At 37.8% G+C, this 20,207-nt stretch overlaps 2 protein-coding genes across 3 annotated transcripts; one reads left to right on the forward strand and one right to left on the reverse strand.

Annotated features, from left to right (window-relative positions):
- Positions 1-472: 472 nt before the first annotated feature.
- LOC120776164 (chaoptin) lies at positions 473-10,754 on the forward strand. Of its 2 annotated transcripts, none has more exons than XM_040106774.1 (21): positions 473-871; positions 1,591-1,827; positions 1,939-2,005; positions 2,087-2,733; positions 2,805-2,980; positions 3,717-3,851; positions 3,911-4,142; positions 4,234-4,452; positions 4,523-4,609; positions 4,676-4,810; positions 5,210-5,284; positions 5,348-5,441; positions 5,497-5,627; positions 5,683-5,796; positions 5,856-5,998; positions 6,065-6,206; positions 6,285-6,643; positions 6,720-7,143; positions 7,350-7,591; positions 7,684-7,870; positions 10,081-10,754. In XM_040106774.1, the coding sequence occupies exons 1-21, from the start codon at positions 869-871 to the stop codon at positions 10,180-10,182; spliced, it is 3,951 nt and encodes a 1,316-aa protein (XP_039962708.1). In that variant the 5' UTR covers positions 473-868; the 3' UTR covers positions 10,183-10,754. The 2 variants fall into 2 exon arrangements, with proteins under 2 accessions (XP_039962708.1, XP_039962717.1); XM_040106783.1 differs by having other exon boundaries at positions 3,920-4,142.
- Positions 10,755-10,879: 125 nt separating this feature from the next.
- LOC120766298 (probable 2-oxoglutarate dehydrogenase E1 component DHKTD1 homolog, mitochondrial) lies at positions 10,880-16,018 on the reverse strand. Its single transcript, XM_040091702.1, has 13 exons — positions 15,825-16,018; positions 14,804-14,927; positions 14,466-14,652; positions 14,103-14,346; positions 13,844-14,005; positions 13,675-13,748; positions 13,115-13,608; positions 12,775-13,042; positions 12,296-12,713; positions 11,883-12,206; positions 11,547-11,735; positions 11,390-11,475; positions 10,880-11,306 (listed from the first exon to the last, which is right to left on the reverse strand). Exons 1-13 carry the CDS (start codon positions 15,949-15,951, stop codon positions 11,205-11,207), a joined length of 2,799 nt encoding a protein of 932 aa, XP_039947636.1. The 5' UTR covers positions 15,952-16,018; the 3' UTR covers positions 10,880-11,204.
- Positions 16,019-20,207: the final 4,189 nt, after the last annotated feature.

Consider the following 20,207-nt stretch of genomic DNA (forward strand, 5'->3'; position numbering starts at 1 on the left):
CTATACTATGGATAATAAATATTAAGTAATTACCAAAGAAATAACCTCACATTTAAAGTGTTCCTTCACCTATAACGTTAGGTTTTTAAAAAGCTTTGATACTTCAAATTTCGATGGAATAATCATGATCCTTCCAGTGGGTTGTCTTTCTTGGACTCTTTGTTGTGGTCACCATATTCTAAATAGATTTGGAATGCAATAATAAATAATTAAGAGTATTAAACGAAAGTGTATTTTAAGTGCTGTACGCATCCAGATGCTTCCAAATCTGACGCGGACAAAGCAAAGCAAGCAAATATAAATTGCGCCGAATGTGGAATTCACACCAACAGTTGTTTAAAAACGTACGTAATAGCTGAGAATATCCGAACAATATGCCACAATATGGTTCAATCCAATTAGTGTGCAGGTTAAGCTGCTTTCTTTTACATAAGTATTTGAAGTGTGCCTTAGAACAAACAAGTATCAGAACGACAGTTGAAGTGCTGAGGTCCGGACGTGTTTCAGCACAAAGCAGAAGACTTTGAACAAACGGTGCACATTTGCCAACTGCAAGATAACATTTTTATTACAAAACATATTTATTCGTGTGAGGGAAATTCCTTAAGTGTCCTGTTTCAAAATCAGAAATCTGATCGGGGAGACACGACGTTACAATCAGCATTAACAACTTGTCCTAATAGCTTTTAACAACAATACAGAACAGTTTGTGTTTTATAGTTTTATTCGAAAAGCACAGATTGAAATAATTTAAGTGGGTCGGACTTCGCGAACGTTTTTTTAATCTACTCCGGTAGCAATAAACATTTTAAATACATAAGTACTTATGCGAATGCTGCTCAACGTGTAAAATATACAAACACCGATAATGGTACGTGATTTAATATGATAATGTGCATTAATAAAGTGAAAATTTAACTGCCAAATTTGCTTAAAAAGATATGAATTTTGCAAGCAAAAATAAATCGCCAATGCGGCACTCTTACGGCTTCGGTGCAGCTAATGTATGCACATCCACACGAAGGAGGATATATCCATAGGATTGAGCGTATCCCGTACATTAGGGAAAAGCAATGCAGACAGGACATATCAGGATATAAGAAAATGAAAAAATATGTATATACTTGTACATATGTATATTTTTTTCAGTGCTTAATGGTCGTGCTGTAAAAATTTACGATATAACGGAGTTTAGTACTTAGTTTAAATAAATTACATGGAATGCCCATATAAGGTTTTTATATTGCCTTTGTAAAAATGTGTATTAACTGGCGAACTTAAAGAGTTATCAAAGGAAAGTGTTTGTGCCAGAAGTAGGTTGGTCGTGAGAAAATCGTAAACTTTGTCTACAATGTAACTTTTGTTCTTCCAGTCGAATATTTGTTTTTTTTTTTTAGTTGATGCTTTATTCGAAAACAAGGACTCGATGTGAAATTTGTATTTATTTACAAGACTAATAAACCAAGATTATATAAGAGCTTTGGTTACTGCCGCTACAACAATAATAAGAATCCGATATGTGATATGCACTCACAATAAGTATAGAAAATATATAGTAGTTCTAATATCGTTTTCGGTTATTATTGTTAGGGATTGGAGTTCTTCTTCAAATTCGGCTATGCCTTCCTCATCATAACACTTATGATAATGATATGGATGTCCTTGGCGCGCGCCTCGATGCATATGTACGAAATGGACGATTCACGCAATCCACCATGCACACAAAACGCACTTTGCACGTGTTCGAAATCGGCGCCGGATCTAGGTATAGTTCACTGTAAAGACGTGCCATTTCCGGCGTTACCTAGAATGGTGAACGAATCGAAGGTAAGGATCGAAAAATCATAGGAAACAAGAACTTTTTTATTGGAAGAATTTTTCACACTTGCGATAACGGTTTTATTGTTTTACATTCAAATTCTATTATATGTATATAAGGTCTTTTCGCTACACATGGAAAACACCGGTTTGCGGGAAATAGAATCATATTTCTTGCAATCGACAGGTTAGGAAATCTTTATCGATGAGATTTAAATGTACATAATCACATTACTTTGTAATTAAATTTTCTTTCCGAATTTCTCAGGCATGTATCGTTTGAAAATAAGTGGCAATCATTTGACGGAAATACCCGACGATGCCTTCACCGGTTTAGAACGGTCACTTTGGGAGCTATTGCTACCCCAAAATGATCTCGTTGAGATACCTTCCAAATCTATTCGGCATCTTCAGAAGTTGCGCCACCTTGATTTGGGAAACAACCATATCACCCATGTGCAGCACGACTCTTTTCGTGGCCTTGAGGACTCTTTGCAATGGTTGATTTTACGAGATAATTGTATATCTATGCTGATGGCGCATAGCTTCTCGGGCTTACTTATATTGGAAACATTGGATTTGAGTGGCAACAATTTGTTTGAAATTGATCCTAATGTCTTTGTGGATGGAATGCCGCGATTGACCAAGCTTTTACTGACCGACAATATTCTTTCAGAGATACCATACGATGCGCTTGGACCTTTGAAAAGTTTGCGTACTCTGGACATATCCCATAATGTGATATGGTCCTTGGGTGGCAACGATACATACGACATAAAATCCGCCACAAAGCTTAATTTGGACAATTTGCATTTAGAATACAATAACATTGATATGTTGCCACCAAATTCTTTCAAGAACTTCGATATTGTGAACAGGACATTCTTCGATGGTAATCCCATACACACTCTTAGGGTGAGTGATTAGCTGGAATCAAAATAATATCTGCATAAAATTGATTCTACTTCTTCATATGGTACGCCTAGGAGGACGCCTTCAAACCGGCCAAAATAAGAGAGATATATATGCGTTACTGCGGCCTGACTAACGTATCGCCGCTGGCTTTCGACAGCTTAGTCAACAGTTTGCAGATCCTGGATCTGTCGGGCAACAACTTAACGCACTTACATCACAAACTATTTAACAATTTCGATGTGTTAAGGTGAGTACGAGGTAATGTCCGGTTACCCATTAAGGGTTGCGGTAGCAAACTACTTATTTTTGAAAGCAAAGCTTAAAATACTTTCCTGAGGTTAATACGTCATACAAAACCATAGGTACACATATATAGTTTACATATTTGCTAGTACATACGCATATGAGTGGGCATATTAGTAGCATTGATGTATTCCATGAGCTCTCGCGTCGGTATGTGGAGGCTAAAAGTGGTACAACAGCTCGTGTGTGCGCTTGAGTATTGTGAGCGTAGTCTACTAAGGCGAAACAGATGACGGCGCCGCGTTGCATTCACTGTCATTCTAATCCGATTGCCGCAATATGTTGACGCAAACCAAAAAAAAAATGCTTCAACTTATAAATGGTTCAACCAACCGCAGTGAAAAATAAAACTAGGCAAGAAACGCTTGCAGACGACCGAATTGGGGGAAATATTTGCACCTTGTTAAAAGTAAACAATATGGCTTCTGCTGACTGTTATACGGAGCACTTAAATATATTGGCATGGTAATTACCATATACCGTTAGGTACTCAGCCACCGGTATTGCCGATTACTAAGTGACCTTTTTGACCATTTTTAAAATGGCTGCACACTAACTGACAAACGCGTGCAAACAATGCGAGAGCTTAGTGAATTTCCCAATTTGCAAATAAGTATTTGCAGTAAATAGTTAATGCCTCTTTCATATTTACATATACATACATATATACCGTAATGCAGAGTTATTAGCTTGCGGGACAACAAGATCAAGATCGACCAGCCGCTGGAGACTTTCAACGCCATGCAGTACACCCTACTCAAATTGGATTTAAGCGGGGACAAGAACGACCCAACAAATCTTCAGACTCTACGCAAGTAAGTTTCGTATTTGACATTGCTTCGCAGCCAAAACATATGTATTTATTTGCAAAAAGTATGACCAGAATGCGGAATATGCGTTCGCTGTCAATGTCGCGCATGGGTAGTGCCACAACAATAGGTCCGGACGACTTCAAGGATTTCGGTGTAGAGCTAGAGGATTTACAAATCACTCGCGCCACACTGGCGACCATACAATCACATGCCTTCAAACATGTACGAGGCCTTAAGCATTTGGACTTCAGCGAGAATGGTATACAAACAATAGAAAACGACGCGTTTCACGAGGTGAGCCGTTGTTATTGTGCATTTCGGATAATTGTGATTTGTTCTTCAATATGTTATGTGAACACATACAACGTTTGTTTTGATTCCCTAGATTGGCCACTCACTGATATCGTTAAAAATCTCGCATGGCTTCACGGGCACGGCACTGCCGGCCGATCCGTTGCGGCATTTGACCTCTCTGCAAGAACTGGACTTTAGTAACAACAAAATCACCAGCATGAGCGATACCAGTTTCCACTTCTTGAAAAATCTACGGCTGCTGGAACTGCACGACAATCGAATCGAGCAGGTCATGAAGGGCACTTTCCAAGTAAACATCTGAGAATTGATCATCTAGAGACCAAATGCATTGTGGATATATATGTTCTTTCATTTGACAGGGTGACATCCATTCCAAATTGGAGGAGATATCGCTACGCTTCAATCACCTAACGCAAGTGTCGCAACATACATTCTTCGACCTGGAGGTAAGTGCAGCTTTTTGTTGACTGCTTGTTTGAATCTTTACGATGTACATATGAGTATTCGCACAGGCTTTGAGGAAATTACATTTGGACGACAATAAGATTGAACGTGTCGAACGAAGAGCCTTTATGAATTTGGATGAGCTGGAACACCTCAGTTTGCGCGGCAATAAACTAAATAATTTAGCTGATGAATCGTTCCAGGTATAAAATATTAATAAAAACTGGTCCATACATATATTTACAGCAGTACTATATTCGTAGTAATATTAATGAAATTATTTGGAAGTTATTTCCTTTTTAAGTTTTGACCCGCTAGAGAAAGCTGAAAATTAGCTAATTTTATTTTTAATAAGATAATCTCGGAGTGTGTAATCACTACGAACCCCTATCTAAAAAAAGAAAAACGTAATGAGTATTTCCACGAATAATCGAATTCTTCGAAATCAGTCAATCCTGTCTTAAGTAGTTTCGTTGCATCCATATTTGGTTGTGTGTAGAGATGTGGAAACCTACTCCACATATCTAGATTGCTAGGCGTTTCTTTATTGTTAGAAAATCTGTCTGATTGCTTATTAACGGTTACTATATTTAATAAAACAGAACTTACCCAAATTGGAAATTCTCGATATGGCTTTCAATAACTTACCGAATTTCAACTTCGACTATTTTGACCAAGTAAGTGACCCATCGCTTTGGAAAAGATATACCCATATAAAAACGAATGGAATTAACTTCTAGGTGGGCACCTTATCCACTCTAAATGTAAATGTGAGCCACAATCAAATCAAAATGCTAATGTATAATAGTTCGTGGGCAGGGCGGGCTGATCACGGTAAGAACCCTAGTTCGGATTTTGAATACACTTTAATCTCCAGCTTTGTCTCCAGGTTCAATGCATCATTCAAATATAAAGTTGTTGGACTTGTCACACAACAACATATCTCTGATACATCCAGGCTACTTCCGGCCAGCGGAGATTTCATTGACCCACCTATACATGGGCTATAACTCACTGATGGTAAGTGTCCAAAAAACATAAAAATCGGCTTATAATGTCTTTAACAAATCAATAGAATGCAACGCGAGATGTGTTCGGTAATATGCCGCACCTGCAATGGTTGGACCTGTCTTATAATAGTATACGCGAGCTGGATTTCGATGCGTTTAAGAATACCAAGCAGCTACAGGTGCGTGGAATGAGGAATATATATTTTTAGAAACTAAATCTTTTCCCTTTCTTAATTAGTTAATATATCTGGATCATAATTACTTAACGGACATACCCCAGGACATTTTTAAACCCATCTACGCCTTGCGTGTTATCGATCTGTCACATAACCATTTACGAGGTCTGCCTGACAATCTTTTCTATAACGGCGGCATGGAAAAGTAAAAATAGAATACATTGCATACAACTTTTACAGGACTTTAACTGTATTTTCCATTTCCTGACAGAATGGACGTTTCGCACAATATGCTGCTCAAAATACCCTCATCATCCCTGTCCAGCTTGGCCGCTTTAACGCTTTGTGAGCTGCACTTATCCAATAACTTCATTTCAACTATACACAGCATGGACTTATCCAATAAGTTCAGGGTTTGTATAACTTATGGGAGATGCGATGTGCTTAGTAGTTGTGGTGAATTTCTTTAATGTATTCTAATCATTTTACAGTCTCTGCGCTTCTTGGACATATCTTACAATTACTTGCTGCGGATAGACGACGCAGTTTTCGCCACAATGCCTCGACTCGCTGCGCTCGACCTCTCACACAACCGTGATCTCAAAGTGATGGACAAGTCGTTCATGGGTCTGGAGAACTCGCTCATTAAACTAGGAATGGAGAATGTTTCTTTGAGCACTATTCCGGAGATACGCTTAAAGTACTTGCGTGAATTGCGCTTGGGTTATAACGAACTGCCGTCGATTCCGCAAGAATTGGCCTTCAACATGAGTAATTTGCGTATGCTAGATTTGTCCAATAATGACTTGACTAATGTACCGCTAATGACACAATCACTGCCACATTTAAGGTTTGTCTTAAGTCCTTAAGTCCTTAAGTCAATTAAACTGTACTTTTACTCTTGTTTTTTGAATGAACGTTCACAGGAAATTGATGCTCTCGGGCAATCCAATCACCTCGCTTAATAATAATAGTTTCGACGGTGTCAATGAGGATTTGGAAATGTTGGACATCTCCAATTTTCGTTTGCATTACTTCGAATATGGTTGCTTAGACTCATTGCCACATCTGCGCTCGCTCAAACTTACCGCATACTCGCATTTGGAACACTTCAATATACCTCATTTGTTGCGGCACCATCATAATGTACGCGAACTTTGGATTGAAGCACCGCAACCGTTCACTCGAATCATAAAGAAGGGCTCGGGACCGAATCAGGACATTCAGCAGGTGCAGATGGGTCAACCCACTGATTTGGCGCGTGAAATGGAGGGTCATCTACCAGCGAAGTTGACGAATATAACTTTCAGTGGTCCGCAGTTTAGTAGCCTCAATGAACGCATTTTGAAGGTTAGTTCTGAGAATCTTAAAGAGTACTTTTGTATAAAAACGTCCCTTTAGGATACTAGGGTATATAAAATTTAATTTTTGTTTTCTATAATACATTTTGCCATGTATGCATTTGAACTCTTGGTTCCGAGTGGTATCGCCCTTTTAATACATTCTTTGGCTGAAGCTGACACTCAACAGGAGTTGCTAAATTTTCTCCTTTTCAGGGCATGAGGTCGCCTTACATATATATGCAACTATTTAACACTACTCTGAAGGAGATACCGACCAATTTCTTCAAACATATGGGACGGGTCCGCAATATATCGTTGGATATACGCTACAACAATCGTATGTTGAAAAAGGTACCAAATCCCAATACAGGGAATGTACCTTTCCTGCCGAACAGCGTTTTTCTCACCGAACTTAAAATGTCCGATTCCGATTTGAACTGCGATTGTGATTTGGGGTTCGTAGCCACAATCCGTTAATTCAACATACTTGTACATATGCATATTCTATAGCTTTTAATAATTTTTTCGTTTATACTTTGCCTTTCAGTTGGGTAGAGTTTTGGCAGCGCAAACGAAGACAGTACATTTGCTCATCACAAACCTGGACCGATGCTGTGTTCAGAACTTTCATGAATTCCCCTTGCCAAGTGTATGGCCGACATAATTGCGACGATCACGACGATGATCTGCGTGAGACCCGATGTGATAACAAAGGCGGACAGCAGTTGATGGAGGTAAGAATTTAAGTCAATGAATGAAAGTAGTTTGTTCGGATGCGGATGCTCAGGTTTATTAGCTTTTCAACCATATATAGTGGGTGCCCAAATAGTAAGAAGATTCATTGAATTGTGTTATCCGAGATTCGATATAGGGACCGTAGCTGGGTGGTTGTTGACTGATTTATCTTATCTTTAATAAGTGTTACATATTTTTTGCGATCGAAGAATACTATATTAGTCAGAATGTTATTCCTATAATCCGATATTATAAATTTTGTCCTAGCAGTCTTTGGCCTCAATATTTTTTGTAGCGTTGTACATTTAAAAGTCTGTATATTGAACTAGTAAGGAAAAACTAACTTCGGGTGGAAATACCTTCAGATGTTGGCATAACTTTATAATAAAAAAAAGTTGAGAAAGAATTCAATATAATAAATTCGACGAAATCGTGAATGAATTCGCATCAAATTGGGTAAATATAAAGTTATATTACAGGTCATTTAGTTTAATACCTATATTTTACTTCTCGTCAGCGAAAATTATATTAAAATCATTCTCAAATGAGAGATATATGACCTAAACTCAACGGAAGAGGCTAAATTTAATATATTGAGTTTATTGTATGTGCAAAACGTCAACCAGAAGATCGGTATAAGGCTAACCGGTTGATTGAAAATCTTTTAATAGGGGGATAGGTGTAGTATTAACTTGTACTTATTGTAGGGATTAAATTTAATTATGATAATTCACATATTGGTCGATATATGGGGTATAAAGTCAGCAGAAAGTTTGAAAATTTTGAAAGTTTTGAAATTAGGTAGCTAAGTGAAATACTGACCCGATTCTATTTTTGACCTAAACTCAGGAAAGGATTCTCTCCTAATTTTAATTACATTGACCGATCTCACGTATTGACCGATATTTTCGGCAAAATGTCAGCCATAGGCTGTGGGGTCTACATCTCCGGGGCGTGAATAGTTATAGTTCGATTCGGATCATTTTCAGTCATAAGATGGAACATTTCAAAGGCAATATTGGTATAAAGTTTTATCCAGATAAAATGATTGGTTTTTAATTTGTATACTAGAAAGTGAATGAATCAAATGGAATTTGAAGTAGGCGTGGGTTTTAACCGATTTCGGCCATCTTCGCACTGTTAATTGAATTTGAAAGTAATCCTGTTTACCAATATTTGGTTGAAAATGGTAAACTCAAAGGTGGGCGGTGTCACGCTCATTGTCCACGTTTGACACTGGGAGTAATCATCCTGGGGGCTACTTTAGTTAATGATTTATAGTACATTTAGTATTTAAAAAAAGATTTTATATGGGAAGTGGGTGTGGTTATCATCCGATTTCACCTATCACGCAGTCGCATGAGCTGTCGAAATTATTTGACTTCTAATAATTTGGATGATATAGCTTCACTGGCTTGGGAGAAATATACATGAAAACTATTAGGGGGTGGGACCAGGCCCACTTTTTTAAATTTTCAAGCCACAGGTGTCCTTTATTAATGCGATTCGTTGTAACAAATAACATTTTTGTATTTTAATTTTCGGCTTAGTTATGGCAATTTATAGGTTTTCGATTAATGACGTTTTGTAGGCGTGACATGGTCCGATTACGCCCACTTTGAACTTGTCTTTAGATTTTTTTGAAAGAACACGTGGACCAAGCTTAATTACAATATCTCAATTTTTAGTCAAGTTGCAGCGTGCACGGACAGTCGAAACGACGGACAGCCAACCGGATTTCAACTCCGCTTGTCATCCTGATCTTTTATATACCCATCCATACCTTTCTCGATTAATTTTAGGTGATACGCACAACCGTTAGGCGAATTATTATACTCTGGAGAAACATGCTGCAAGAGTATAAAAATATTCTTGAGACACTTCTTGTGCCCATTTTCGAAGCTTTGTCTTTCATTTTAGGTCACAATCTAACACAAATAATACTGTACTTTTTTTCTAGAAAAGCTATATTTCTGGGGTAGCTATATATGACCGTAGAAAGACCGTTAGGAGAGTAAACTACCATGGTATAAATGTTTCGTTTGTCGGAACACCTATTAATTGACAACAAAACGTGTAATGATATTAACGTACGGTTCATTTATAGTAAGGTGGTGTAATCTTGCTCTGATAGAATCGAGTTAACTCTAAATAATATCAGCGAGTACTTAGTATTAGTAATGTTTATAAATCATTTCGCTATTTTCAGGCACTGAAATTCGATTTGGAATGCGGATGGGACAATGCAGGTTGTCGTGAAACGTTCATTCTGCTAATCACAGCCTTACTAATGATCGTTTTCTGGATGTGACTGTTGAGATGCGCATTCAAAGTGTCGGCAGATTTTTACAAAACCTTAGAGAAGGTATACGGAGACAATCCGCTTTAAAGAGCAGTAAAGAGATATCAAAGTAAAAAGAGTTGAAGCGTAAAGAGGATGGAAAGTATGGAGAACAAGTGTGCTACCCGATGAAACCCAAAATAAAGTACAATTCCCGGACCTCAGCTGAAATTGGATTCGTAGAGTTTTTGTAGTTTAACCGATAATTGAATGTGCTGGATTAACTTAAAAATTTGTAATTATTATGAGCATATTTTAGTTTCACCATTTTTTTAAATAATTTTTTGTCTATTATTTTGGTTAAGAAAAAATTGCGATTATGAAAATTTAAGGCACTTAAGCATAAGTAATGCACTCATATACATGTATAGTATAATTGAATCGAAATTTACTCTCAGCTCTAATGGAATAAGTTTTGCAAGTTGTTTTTAACGTACCTAAGCTTCCCTGTTTTTATCGCCTCAGTTCATGCTATTGCTTAAATAATTTTAAAATCATTATTTCTAAATGTTTTCGTATTTAAAATAAATATTTAAACAGAACTATGTTTGTTTTTTCTTTTTTCGTGATAAATTTCGTGAAAGTGTCTTACAAAAAAAAAACACTAAAGTAAACAACATGAGAAGAGCTGAGCTCTTGCCCAGCCACTAAACAAAAGCATGCTCACTCAATTTTATTCACCTTTATTTTCGTAATAAAGTGAACAGGAAGTTTAAATATACAAATGTGAGTGAAGTAGCTTACAGAAAAATAATTCCTCTCATCTCCCTGACTGAATTAAATATCTTTTGTTTGATTTTAGGTATTACAAGGCACTGTTAGTTGAGCCAAAAGTTGTGAGAATATAAAATAGAACGATATAAGTAGAGTAGTTTTAAAGTAAAAGAAGTCTATATTAAATGATAAGAATTTTGTTTTTAAATGCAATAATCGATTTCAGTTATCAGACATTGCCATCTGAAAACCCTGGCAGTGTGATACATACATAGAGGCTAGTTAAAGGAGCTCGTCACAATTTCTTCCACCTCTCGCTTATGCACTTTGCCAATGCCAGTTGCCGTGGTAGCTGCTTCAGACCGGCCAACGTATTTTAGCTGGAAAGAAGTTAACCAGTAATTGTAGTTAGAAAATCGTTATGGCGAATTCGTGTATCTCGCGAAAATGTGCGTGTTTGTACCTGTTTGCCGATCAAATACTCAAAACGTGGGCGTACAAAACTCCAAGCGCCCATATTGCGGTGTTCTTCCTGACTCCAAACAAACGCTGTACTCATGAAAATAGAACATAGGAAGTAATTGAGTGAAAATGTCGCTGTTTGTTGGGAGTTTACATACTCGTTGCCTGTGCGTATTTAGCTATCTCTTGTTGTAGTTCATAGGCTGGAAAGGGGCATAATGACTCGAGACGTATGAGGGCGGTATCGGTGATTCCTCTCTTTTGGCGCTCCTCATCTAGCACAAAGAAATGTTTGCCCGAACAGACTATGACTTTACGAACTTGGTCGGCAACAACAGTTGGGTCACCTGAGGAATACAATTCAAATGTGAAAATGTAGTGCTACATTGTTCTCTAATGAATTATCTGAACTCCACCCAAAGTAATATTTATTTATTATCGCCTAGTATATTGTTAATTAAGTTTTCTAAGTCCCGCAAGCAAGAATAACTCACCCAGCACATTGTGGAAGTGTGTGCCCGGCTGGAAGTCAATATATGTTGATGTGGCAGCCGGATGACGTAACATTATTTTCGGGGCGACCACAACGAGAGGTTTGCGGAAATTGCGCAGCAATTGGCGGCGTAACAGATGGAAATACTGAGCCGAAGTGGTGGGATTAACAACGTTCACATTTACATTGTCACCATCGGGTGCGGTTTCTTTGGAGTCACACAGCTGCAGAAAGCGTTCAATGCGACAGGAACTATGCTCGGATGCGGCGCCATCGTAGCCATGTGGCAGCAACATCACCAAGCCATTTGAGTCCATCCACTTGGCTGTAAAGTTACAACGTGCATAACAAGAACTGTTAGTGAGCCGTCGCAGTGTTAGGCATACATTTATTATGCAGTCAATGCAAACTTACTCTCCCCTGTTATTATATAATTGTCGATCATTATTTGTGCGCCGTTCGCGAAATCGCCGAATTGAGCTTCCCAAATAATTAACTTTTGCGGATCGTCTATGGCCATTCCGTACTCATAGCCTAACACCGCCTCCTCGGAAAGTATGCTGTGTGCAATTTCTAGTTTGCCGCCGTTACCACCTTTCAGGCTATTCAATGGTATAAACATTTCATTGGTCTTTTGATCGACCAGCATTACATGTCGATGAGAGAAGGTTCCACGTCCAACATCTTCCCCGCTAATGCGTACATGATGGCCTTGATACATAAGGCTGCCGATCGCCAGGGCTTCCGCTGTGGACCAATCGATTTTTTCGCCGCTATCCAATTTCTTTCGTCGGCCCTCAATATGGGTTTTCAACAGATGCGGATGAACGTTCTTAAACATGACGTTGCACTTTTAGTTTAGTAAACTTTAATTATTTTAATAAGGAACTTACGAAATCTTTTGGGTGAGAAACACTCTGATGGCCAATATAGTTAAGTAGTTGATAGTCAAGACCCGTGTCCCAGATGGTGAGTTTATCTGTTGCACTTGTTAAACCAGTCCATTGTTTCTTAAAGTAATTTGCCTCGGGCTTATAACTTTCTGATATAGCCAATTCGGAATCTAAATAATTCCAGTAATCAGAACGCATCGATTTGGCCTGTTCAGAGTTGAGCACTCCATCCTCTATTAATTTTTCCACATACAAATCAGGTACGGATCTATGATATGAAACGGAATAGTGCTTAGTAGAATTATTGTGTTAACATTTTGAGTACTTTTAACAAACCGACTTGCGATTGTGAATGATCTGGTAAACTTGTGGATTCGTAAAGGTTGGATCGTCCATTTCATTATGTCCCCAACGACGAAAGCAATTCATATCAATGAATATATCTTTGCGGAAATCCCTTTGATATTCCATTGCCAATTGTGTAACCAAAGCGACTATTTCGGGATTGTCACCATTCACATGTAAAACGGGAGCTTGAATGGTTTTGGCCAAATCCGAAGCGTAGTCGGTGGATCGACCTCGGTCGCCGGGTGTTGTAAAGCCAATCTGATTGTTCACAATCAAATGTATGCTGCCACCCACCTCAAAGTGTGGCACATAGGCCATATTCAAACATTCCTGATTAACACCTTGACCAGCAAATGCGGCGTCACCATGAATGAGGACATTGAGTACTGTAGTACCAAAGGGTTTTGTATGATCATCACTGAATGCACCATCACGAATATTTTGTTGTTTGGAGCGGGTTTTGCCCATAGCCACAGGGTTTGCTGCCTAATGGGGAGGTGAGAGAGAAAAATTTAAAAGTTTCGAGGATAAAATTAGGGGATTTCCACTCACTTCCAAATGCGATGGGTTTCTTATTACACTCATATGTATCTTCTTGCCTTCCACCTCCAGGTCTTCGGAAGTATCTAGGTATGAAAACAACAAGTACAACAACAGGTTTAGCGTTAAAATAATTTTAGGATTTGAGTAATTCAAAACGGTATCTCAAAAGACGACGTACGGAAATGACTTAAAGTATCAGACATAGCCGGTGCATCATCCGGAAACTCCGACTCGCCACTGAGCTTGTGGAAAATTTTTGCTGGTCGCATATTCAACATCGTCGTTTGGAGAGGCATACGTCCACGATGCGGCATTGCCACAACAATATCCCCAATGTCAGCTAATAGTAAAAACAAAGGTGAGTAAAGTGTGTAGAGAAAGGTCAGAACATATTTGAGGCGTTGGAAACACATTTGCTCTAATTTTAACATACATACCTTGTGCAGCGCTACGCAATAATTGCCAATAGAAGGCCAGTAGACTTTCGGCACCTTCTCCACCATAACGTTTAACACTTGCAAATCGAATCGCCATAAAATTATCCCACGTTTGCGATTTAACCAGCAGTTCGGCAATCTGACGACGCGCATCCTCTGAGAAACTGAAACTCGGTTGCTGCTGCTGATATCCTAAAGCGAGCTGTTCAAAATGCCGCGATAGCCATTCGCGCTCCTCCAGGTTCTATTACAATTACCATAAATTAGCAAGGGTTGTCAAAATATGTGTAAATGGTCGAGTAGAGTTTTGAATAGGCAACTAATAGATACGTTTATATGCGAGTATCAGCCGGAAAATATTACCTCAATGTAGTCGAATTCCGCACTGAGCGATGTGCCACAGTAAATGTTCTTCAACAACGTTGCCAATTCTATTACGGTTGCTGGGTTCCCTGTGACCATTTGCGGTAAATTTATTAAACCTTGCGACTGTACGGAGTTATCTAGAGCAAGCCCATAGAACTCAGGGTTCAGTTCATCGATGGTGGTGCTATGGATGTGATGTAATATATATATAAATGTTTATGTTCCAAGTTAATGAAGAATGTCATGTCAAATGAGGATTATATGGATGTATATGTCTCTGTACCTATATAAAGGATATGAGAGAGTGTGTATGTTCGGGTACTTATGATAACAACCTCTGCTGGTCTCTGATGCTGATAGGGTTGATAGCTGCCAGTTTGTGGCCATGCTTGCGATAGGCCTCGATCCAACGATAAACATTGCCTTGGGCATTCCTCGACTGCAGCACTTCGTCAGACACTATCGATGGAAAATATTACACCATATGTAATCAAATTTTAAATTATTATGTTGGTTTCAAATTGTTAGGAAAGAATTAAGTTATATTTAAATTTTTGTTAATTATGTTCCCAATCCCAACTTACTCTTCTCCAAACATCTTACTGTTTTTACTTTTGACTACATTCAAGTCTATCAGAAATCCGTGTCCGCTATCAATGTGAGACTAAAATATTCAACAAAAATCTCTCTACGGCTTTCGGATAGGTTATATTAGTAGGAACTGAGTTATGTACTTTTTCCTAATAGTTTGCTGTATACACATCTGTCTTGAATGGCTTCAAAAGAGCGTAAAGGAAATTGTCTGATCTATATTAAATATTAAATTTTTATATATTTTACTGTCTAATTTTGGAAAATGCTGAGTTTAGTTTTGAGAGTATATGCAGCGTTCTTAATTTAAGAGAAGAGAATAGGGGGCGCTGGATAATCTTATCAACCTTAAAAGAATATTAAAGAGAACTCTCACATAAATTGTGTATTCGAGTTTGATAAGCGAATAAATACAAAACAACAAAAATGCGTGGGGTCTTGATACCATAACAAAATATATACTGGCTTTTACAGATTCTTTGGTATCGCGTTTGAGCAAAAAAGGAACTTCAACTGTTTGTGCACAAAACATAGAATTATATATGTTTATCTGCTGAACCACATCTATTAATACACAGCGAGATTAGCAACTGGAGGCTTATCAATCATGTAGAGATTTTATCACTAGAAGAATTATAACCGCATGAGCTGATTACTTGCGCAGAATAAAAGAATAGGAACTACGTATATTGTGTCGAATTTATAAAACATATTTAATGCATTTTCTTGTTTGATCATTTTAGCTATTGTTTGGCTTGTAATTACCTCGAAAGACGCGCTTTGGCAGCGGCCTGTAACCATAGACACCCTTCTCACTTTGGTAGCCTCTGCGATGTACCTGCTGAAGGAGGAACGTTTGGGTATGGCGCGCAGCTGTAATTTGACGCAACATTTTCACTTTACTATGATTTAATATCAATTTTACTTTTTAACAAATGTTGAAAATACTAATACACATATTTCACGAGCAATCTCCAGCGCAGACGATTCAATACTGATATGAGATGCGTTTCTACTATTTAGTAAAGCGTCTCCATTATCAGCAAACTATTTTCTTTTCTCATTGAATGCTTCAAAGTTCTCAGTGTGAAATGAGCGTGAGCCAGAGAACATAAAGGCATATGTTTTATGTTCTCTGGTTGAGCACCGTCCGTCATTGAGTATAAGAGATTGTTCAAATAGTTTTTAGATCAACAAGTTCTCTTGAGCATTATTATTTTCTTAATCAACTGCTTAATAAAATAAATAATTTTCACAGTTTTGAGAGTTAGATGTTGGAAACCACTCAGAAAATGTTCAGGGAAGGCACAATCCTAACTCTAAGAAAATGTCTCCGGAATTTTTTGGAAGCGAATAAACTTTGTATTCTCAGCGATCCAATCTTTCGTTTAGTTGGGTTCAGGGCGCACATAAAGCTCAATCGAATCAAACAGTTCGTTAACTAAACGAAGAAGAAAAAATGTTAACTTCGGTTGCCCGGAAGCTATATATAAAAACTGTCGAGATAAGAACTTTATTTCGATCGGTCAGTTTGTACAGCAGCTATATGTTATAATGGTCTAAAAAATAATTTGGGGTTTGTAGCGCTACTTTGGACAAAAATTCAATCGAACACCCAGGGTTAATGTGAACAATTTGTTGCGTGGTGGAATTCATTTCAGACTGGTCCTACGCAGGTTGAATGATTGGAATCACTAATTTTCTAATGTACTCTAAGGCAGCTCTCCGTACTCAAATGTCTTAAGGAGTACTCTTGGGATCAGTTCTTTAATAGTTGAAAGTAATTACAACAACAAAGATTTTTTTGAGTACCTCGCAGAGATTATTCGAAGTTACACAGTATTTGTGAACGAAACGCGCTTAGAAAACAAACCGTAATAACTTTTTTTCTGTGTGAGTAATCGACTTACTATTTTTTTTATTTGCCAGATTATTATTTAAATTTGGGATACCGAAAAGAGGGATTGGATAGGGCAGTGGTACCATGCTTTGCAGTCCTCATTTTCGTCCAAAGAGAAATCAGACGTGATTTTGGCGGCACTCTCCCGAGTAGATGTACCATTATGAGGTTGTTAAACCGAATCTGAAGGTATCGCAAGAAGACCGTACTATCGAGATCTGCATGATCATCATACATCATCATGAATCAAATCCCGAAATAATCCACGAAACGGATCTTCACCCAGAAATCGGTGTAACAGTAACTGGCAGTGGGCGCCGCATCTGCACACATAGCCAGAATGGGTATTGCGAGGCTTGAGCAAAAATTTGAATTAATATCAACCCCATTTTTCGCTGGCACCCCATGTCACCTGACCTGACTGCAATAGATTTTTTATGGGGTTATGTCAAGCAAGAGGTGTACAAAACAAATCCTAGAAATCTGGCTGAATTGGGGCATTTCATTAAATTGATAATTGGACAATCTCGACTTCAACCTTTCAGGCCGCAATTAATAATTTGCTAATTCGGTGTCGGATATGCATGTCGGAGGTCATCTATTTTATGTATATATGTATGTATGTAAATAAAAATGAATCGTCAAAATGTACATACATATGTACGCTCATAATTCAATAACGCCTGGACCAATTTGGCCAATTCTTTTTCTTAAATGTTCGTTGAAGTTCAAAGATGGTTTTTACGGCGAGAAAAATTCGAATAATTTCTGGAAGCCCCCCCTTTTCTTTTCCCCATACAAACGTTATATACATACGTACATACATACATACATGTATGTACATATACAATAAAAATGAATGTTTGTTTGTTAGTGACACTAAGAGAACGGTTGAACCAATCTTGAAAATGAAAGGTTGTTTGTTGTGGATCGGGACAGGTTTAGAAACAGAATACCTTATACTTTTAATGAGGAGAAGTCGGATAATTGGACAATTCCAAAAAGTAACATTTTCCATACACATTTTTTTCAATTTTTGTTTGTTTTGTTTTTCAATATTTTGATTCGTAAATTATTTGAATTGTTCAATTTTGATCGCTTGCTTTTTTATTCCGGCTATCCAAACGAAAAATTATTTAAAATTATTCAGTGAAAACTTTATGTGTGTTTCACACAATGTGGTCAATTGCATATTGAAATTTGTTACGAAGCCACGAAGAGCTGATATCGGTCGGCGTTCTTTTTGCCATCAACGTATGGCAGCCCACGAAAAGGCAAGAAGTACTCCCAAAATGAGATGACATACGTGCGGAAGTATGGATCGCGGTCTTATTAAACAATAGCTGCGATGTTTGATGGTCTTTATCTTGAAGCAACCTATGGTATATATGGTGCTGTTAGATGCTGAATGTATTCTGTTGAGTAGTAAAAAAGATGTTTGCCGCAGATCAAATTGATGAAATCATTTCAGCGGAAATTCCTGATTCAGAGATAGATCCAGAATTATACGAAGTGGTGAAAACCAATATGATTCATGGACCTTGCGAACCTTACAATCCCACTTTGGTTTGTATGTTTGACAATAAATGCACGAAACACTACTCATGTGCTTTTCTTTCGGAAACGGGAATGGGAAATGATGGATATTAACTGTATCGGCGTCACTCACCAGACGACAATGGCAGAACATTTAGTATTTAGAGGCGTGAATATCGACGTTAACAACACATCGAAGTTGACAACACATAGGTCGTACCATATTCGCCACTTTTGTCTAATTCACATTCAAAACTCATGTCAATGTTGAATATTGTAATTTGGTGAAATCGATCAAATACGTTTGCAAGTACGTCACCGAAGAAAGCAACATAACGGTTATTGGCCTTGAACGATATGAGATCAGCAGTATCGAATGGGTGTGAACTGCAATAAAGCGCTTTGTAGGATATTTACTTTTGCAATTCATGAAAGTTTCCGACTGTTGTGCGTCTCGCGGTTCAACTTCATTTAAGTCATTGCGTATTGTGAATTGTACAGTGTGTGCAACTTTTTGAGAAGCATGCCAGCAGTTGCATTTGCTGGAATATGATAATCACTGACGAAGGACAATGCGATAGTTACTTTGCATGCCACTGAAGTTCGCATACTTTTCGCGAAGATCATTTCGACATATCCGCCTTTAAATTCGCGTTAATTATGGGATACGAAAAAATGACATTGCCGATGACATCTTACATTGTATTCGCTTAGAATTGGAAATGGGCAAATTTCGGTTGATACTTCCAGTGGTTTGATATCAATTTCACCTCCCTTTTGTCAAGTCACTTCAACGGAAGATGAATTCATCACGAATGTTTATCCGAACATTGGTCAAATTATCGTAACTGCAATTGCTAGAGTGCACGCGCAATTTTAGCTGCCAAAAATACCGATGTTAGGGATTTAAACTGGAAGATTCAAAGTCAAGTTCCGGGAGGTTTGCGCTCATATAAATCGATCGATCGTCTTGACAAGGAAGACGAAACCGTAAATTATCCAGTGGAATTTCCAAATTGCGTGCCACAGTTGGATCTGTCATTATTACGTTTCACAATCTTCATGCGCCGAAACTGTGTAATGGAACCCGACTGATTATCGAATACAAGGGACAGCCATTTCTGTTCAAACGTATTCAATTTCCAGGGAAAATTGCCTTTGCGTTGACAATCAACAGAACACAAGGAAATCGGGAAATGCTATGTTTTTCACACGTCCAGATATATGTGGCGTGTTGACGAGTTGGAAACCCATCTTCTCTGTATATTTACGCACCATAACAGAAAGCAAAAAATTATGTTTATTAAGTGCACTACTTTAAAAAAAATTTAGAAAAATCGAAAATAAATCATTTTCGACACAATATAATTTCAACTTTTTTTCATTTCAAAACACATAATTTCATGCAGGACAACGGCTGCGGGGTCAGCTAGTTTTTAAATATAATTAATTATCTAAAATAAAATTTGTTATACAACAAAACAAAAATAAATGTAATGCATTGATTAAACAAAATATATTATGGTTCGTTCACACCCGTACATTATTCATTGTCCATCTTTCATGGAATCATATCATCTTTATGCTTGTACAATTATCGAAATATGAATGAAAATTGTTTGCTATTAATTCTATGGACACATATTCAAGTTTATTTACACTTGCACAAGTTCCTAGAATGCCGATTCAGTCATCGGCCGAATGTATGGCCC

The sequence above is a fragment of the Bactrocera tryoni genome, chromosome 1 (assembly GCF_016617805.1).
Source record: "Bactrocera tryoni isolate S06 chromosome 1, CSIRO_BtryS06_freeze2, whole genome shotgun sequence".
Taxonomy (NCBI): Eukaryota; Metazoa; Arthropoda; class Insecta; order Diptera; family Tephritidae; genus Bactrocera; species Bactrocera tryoni.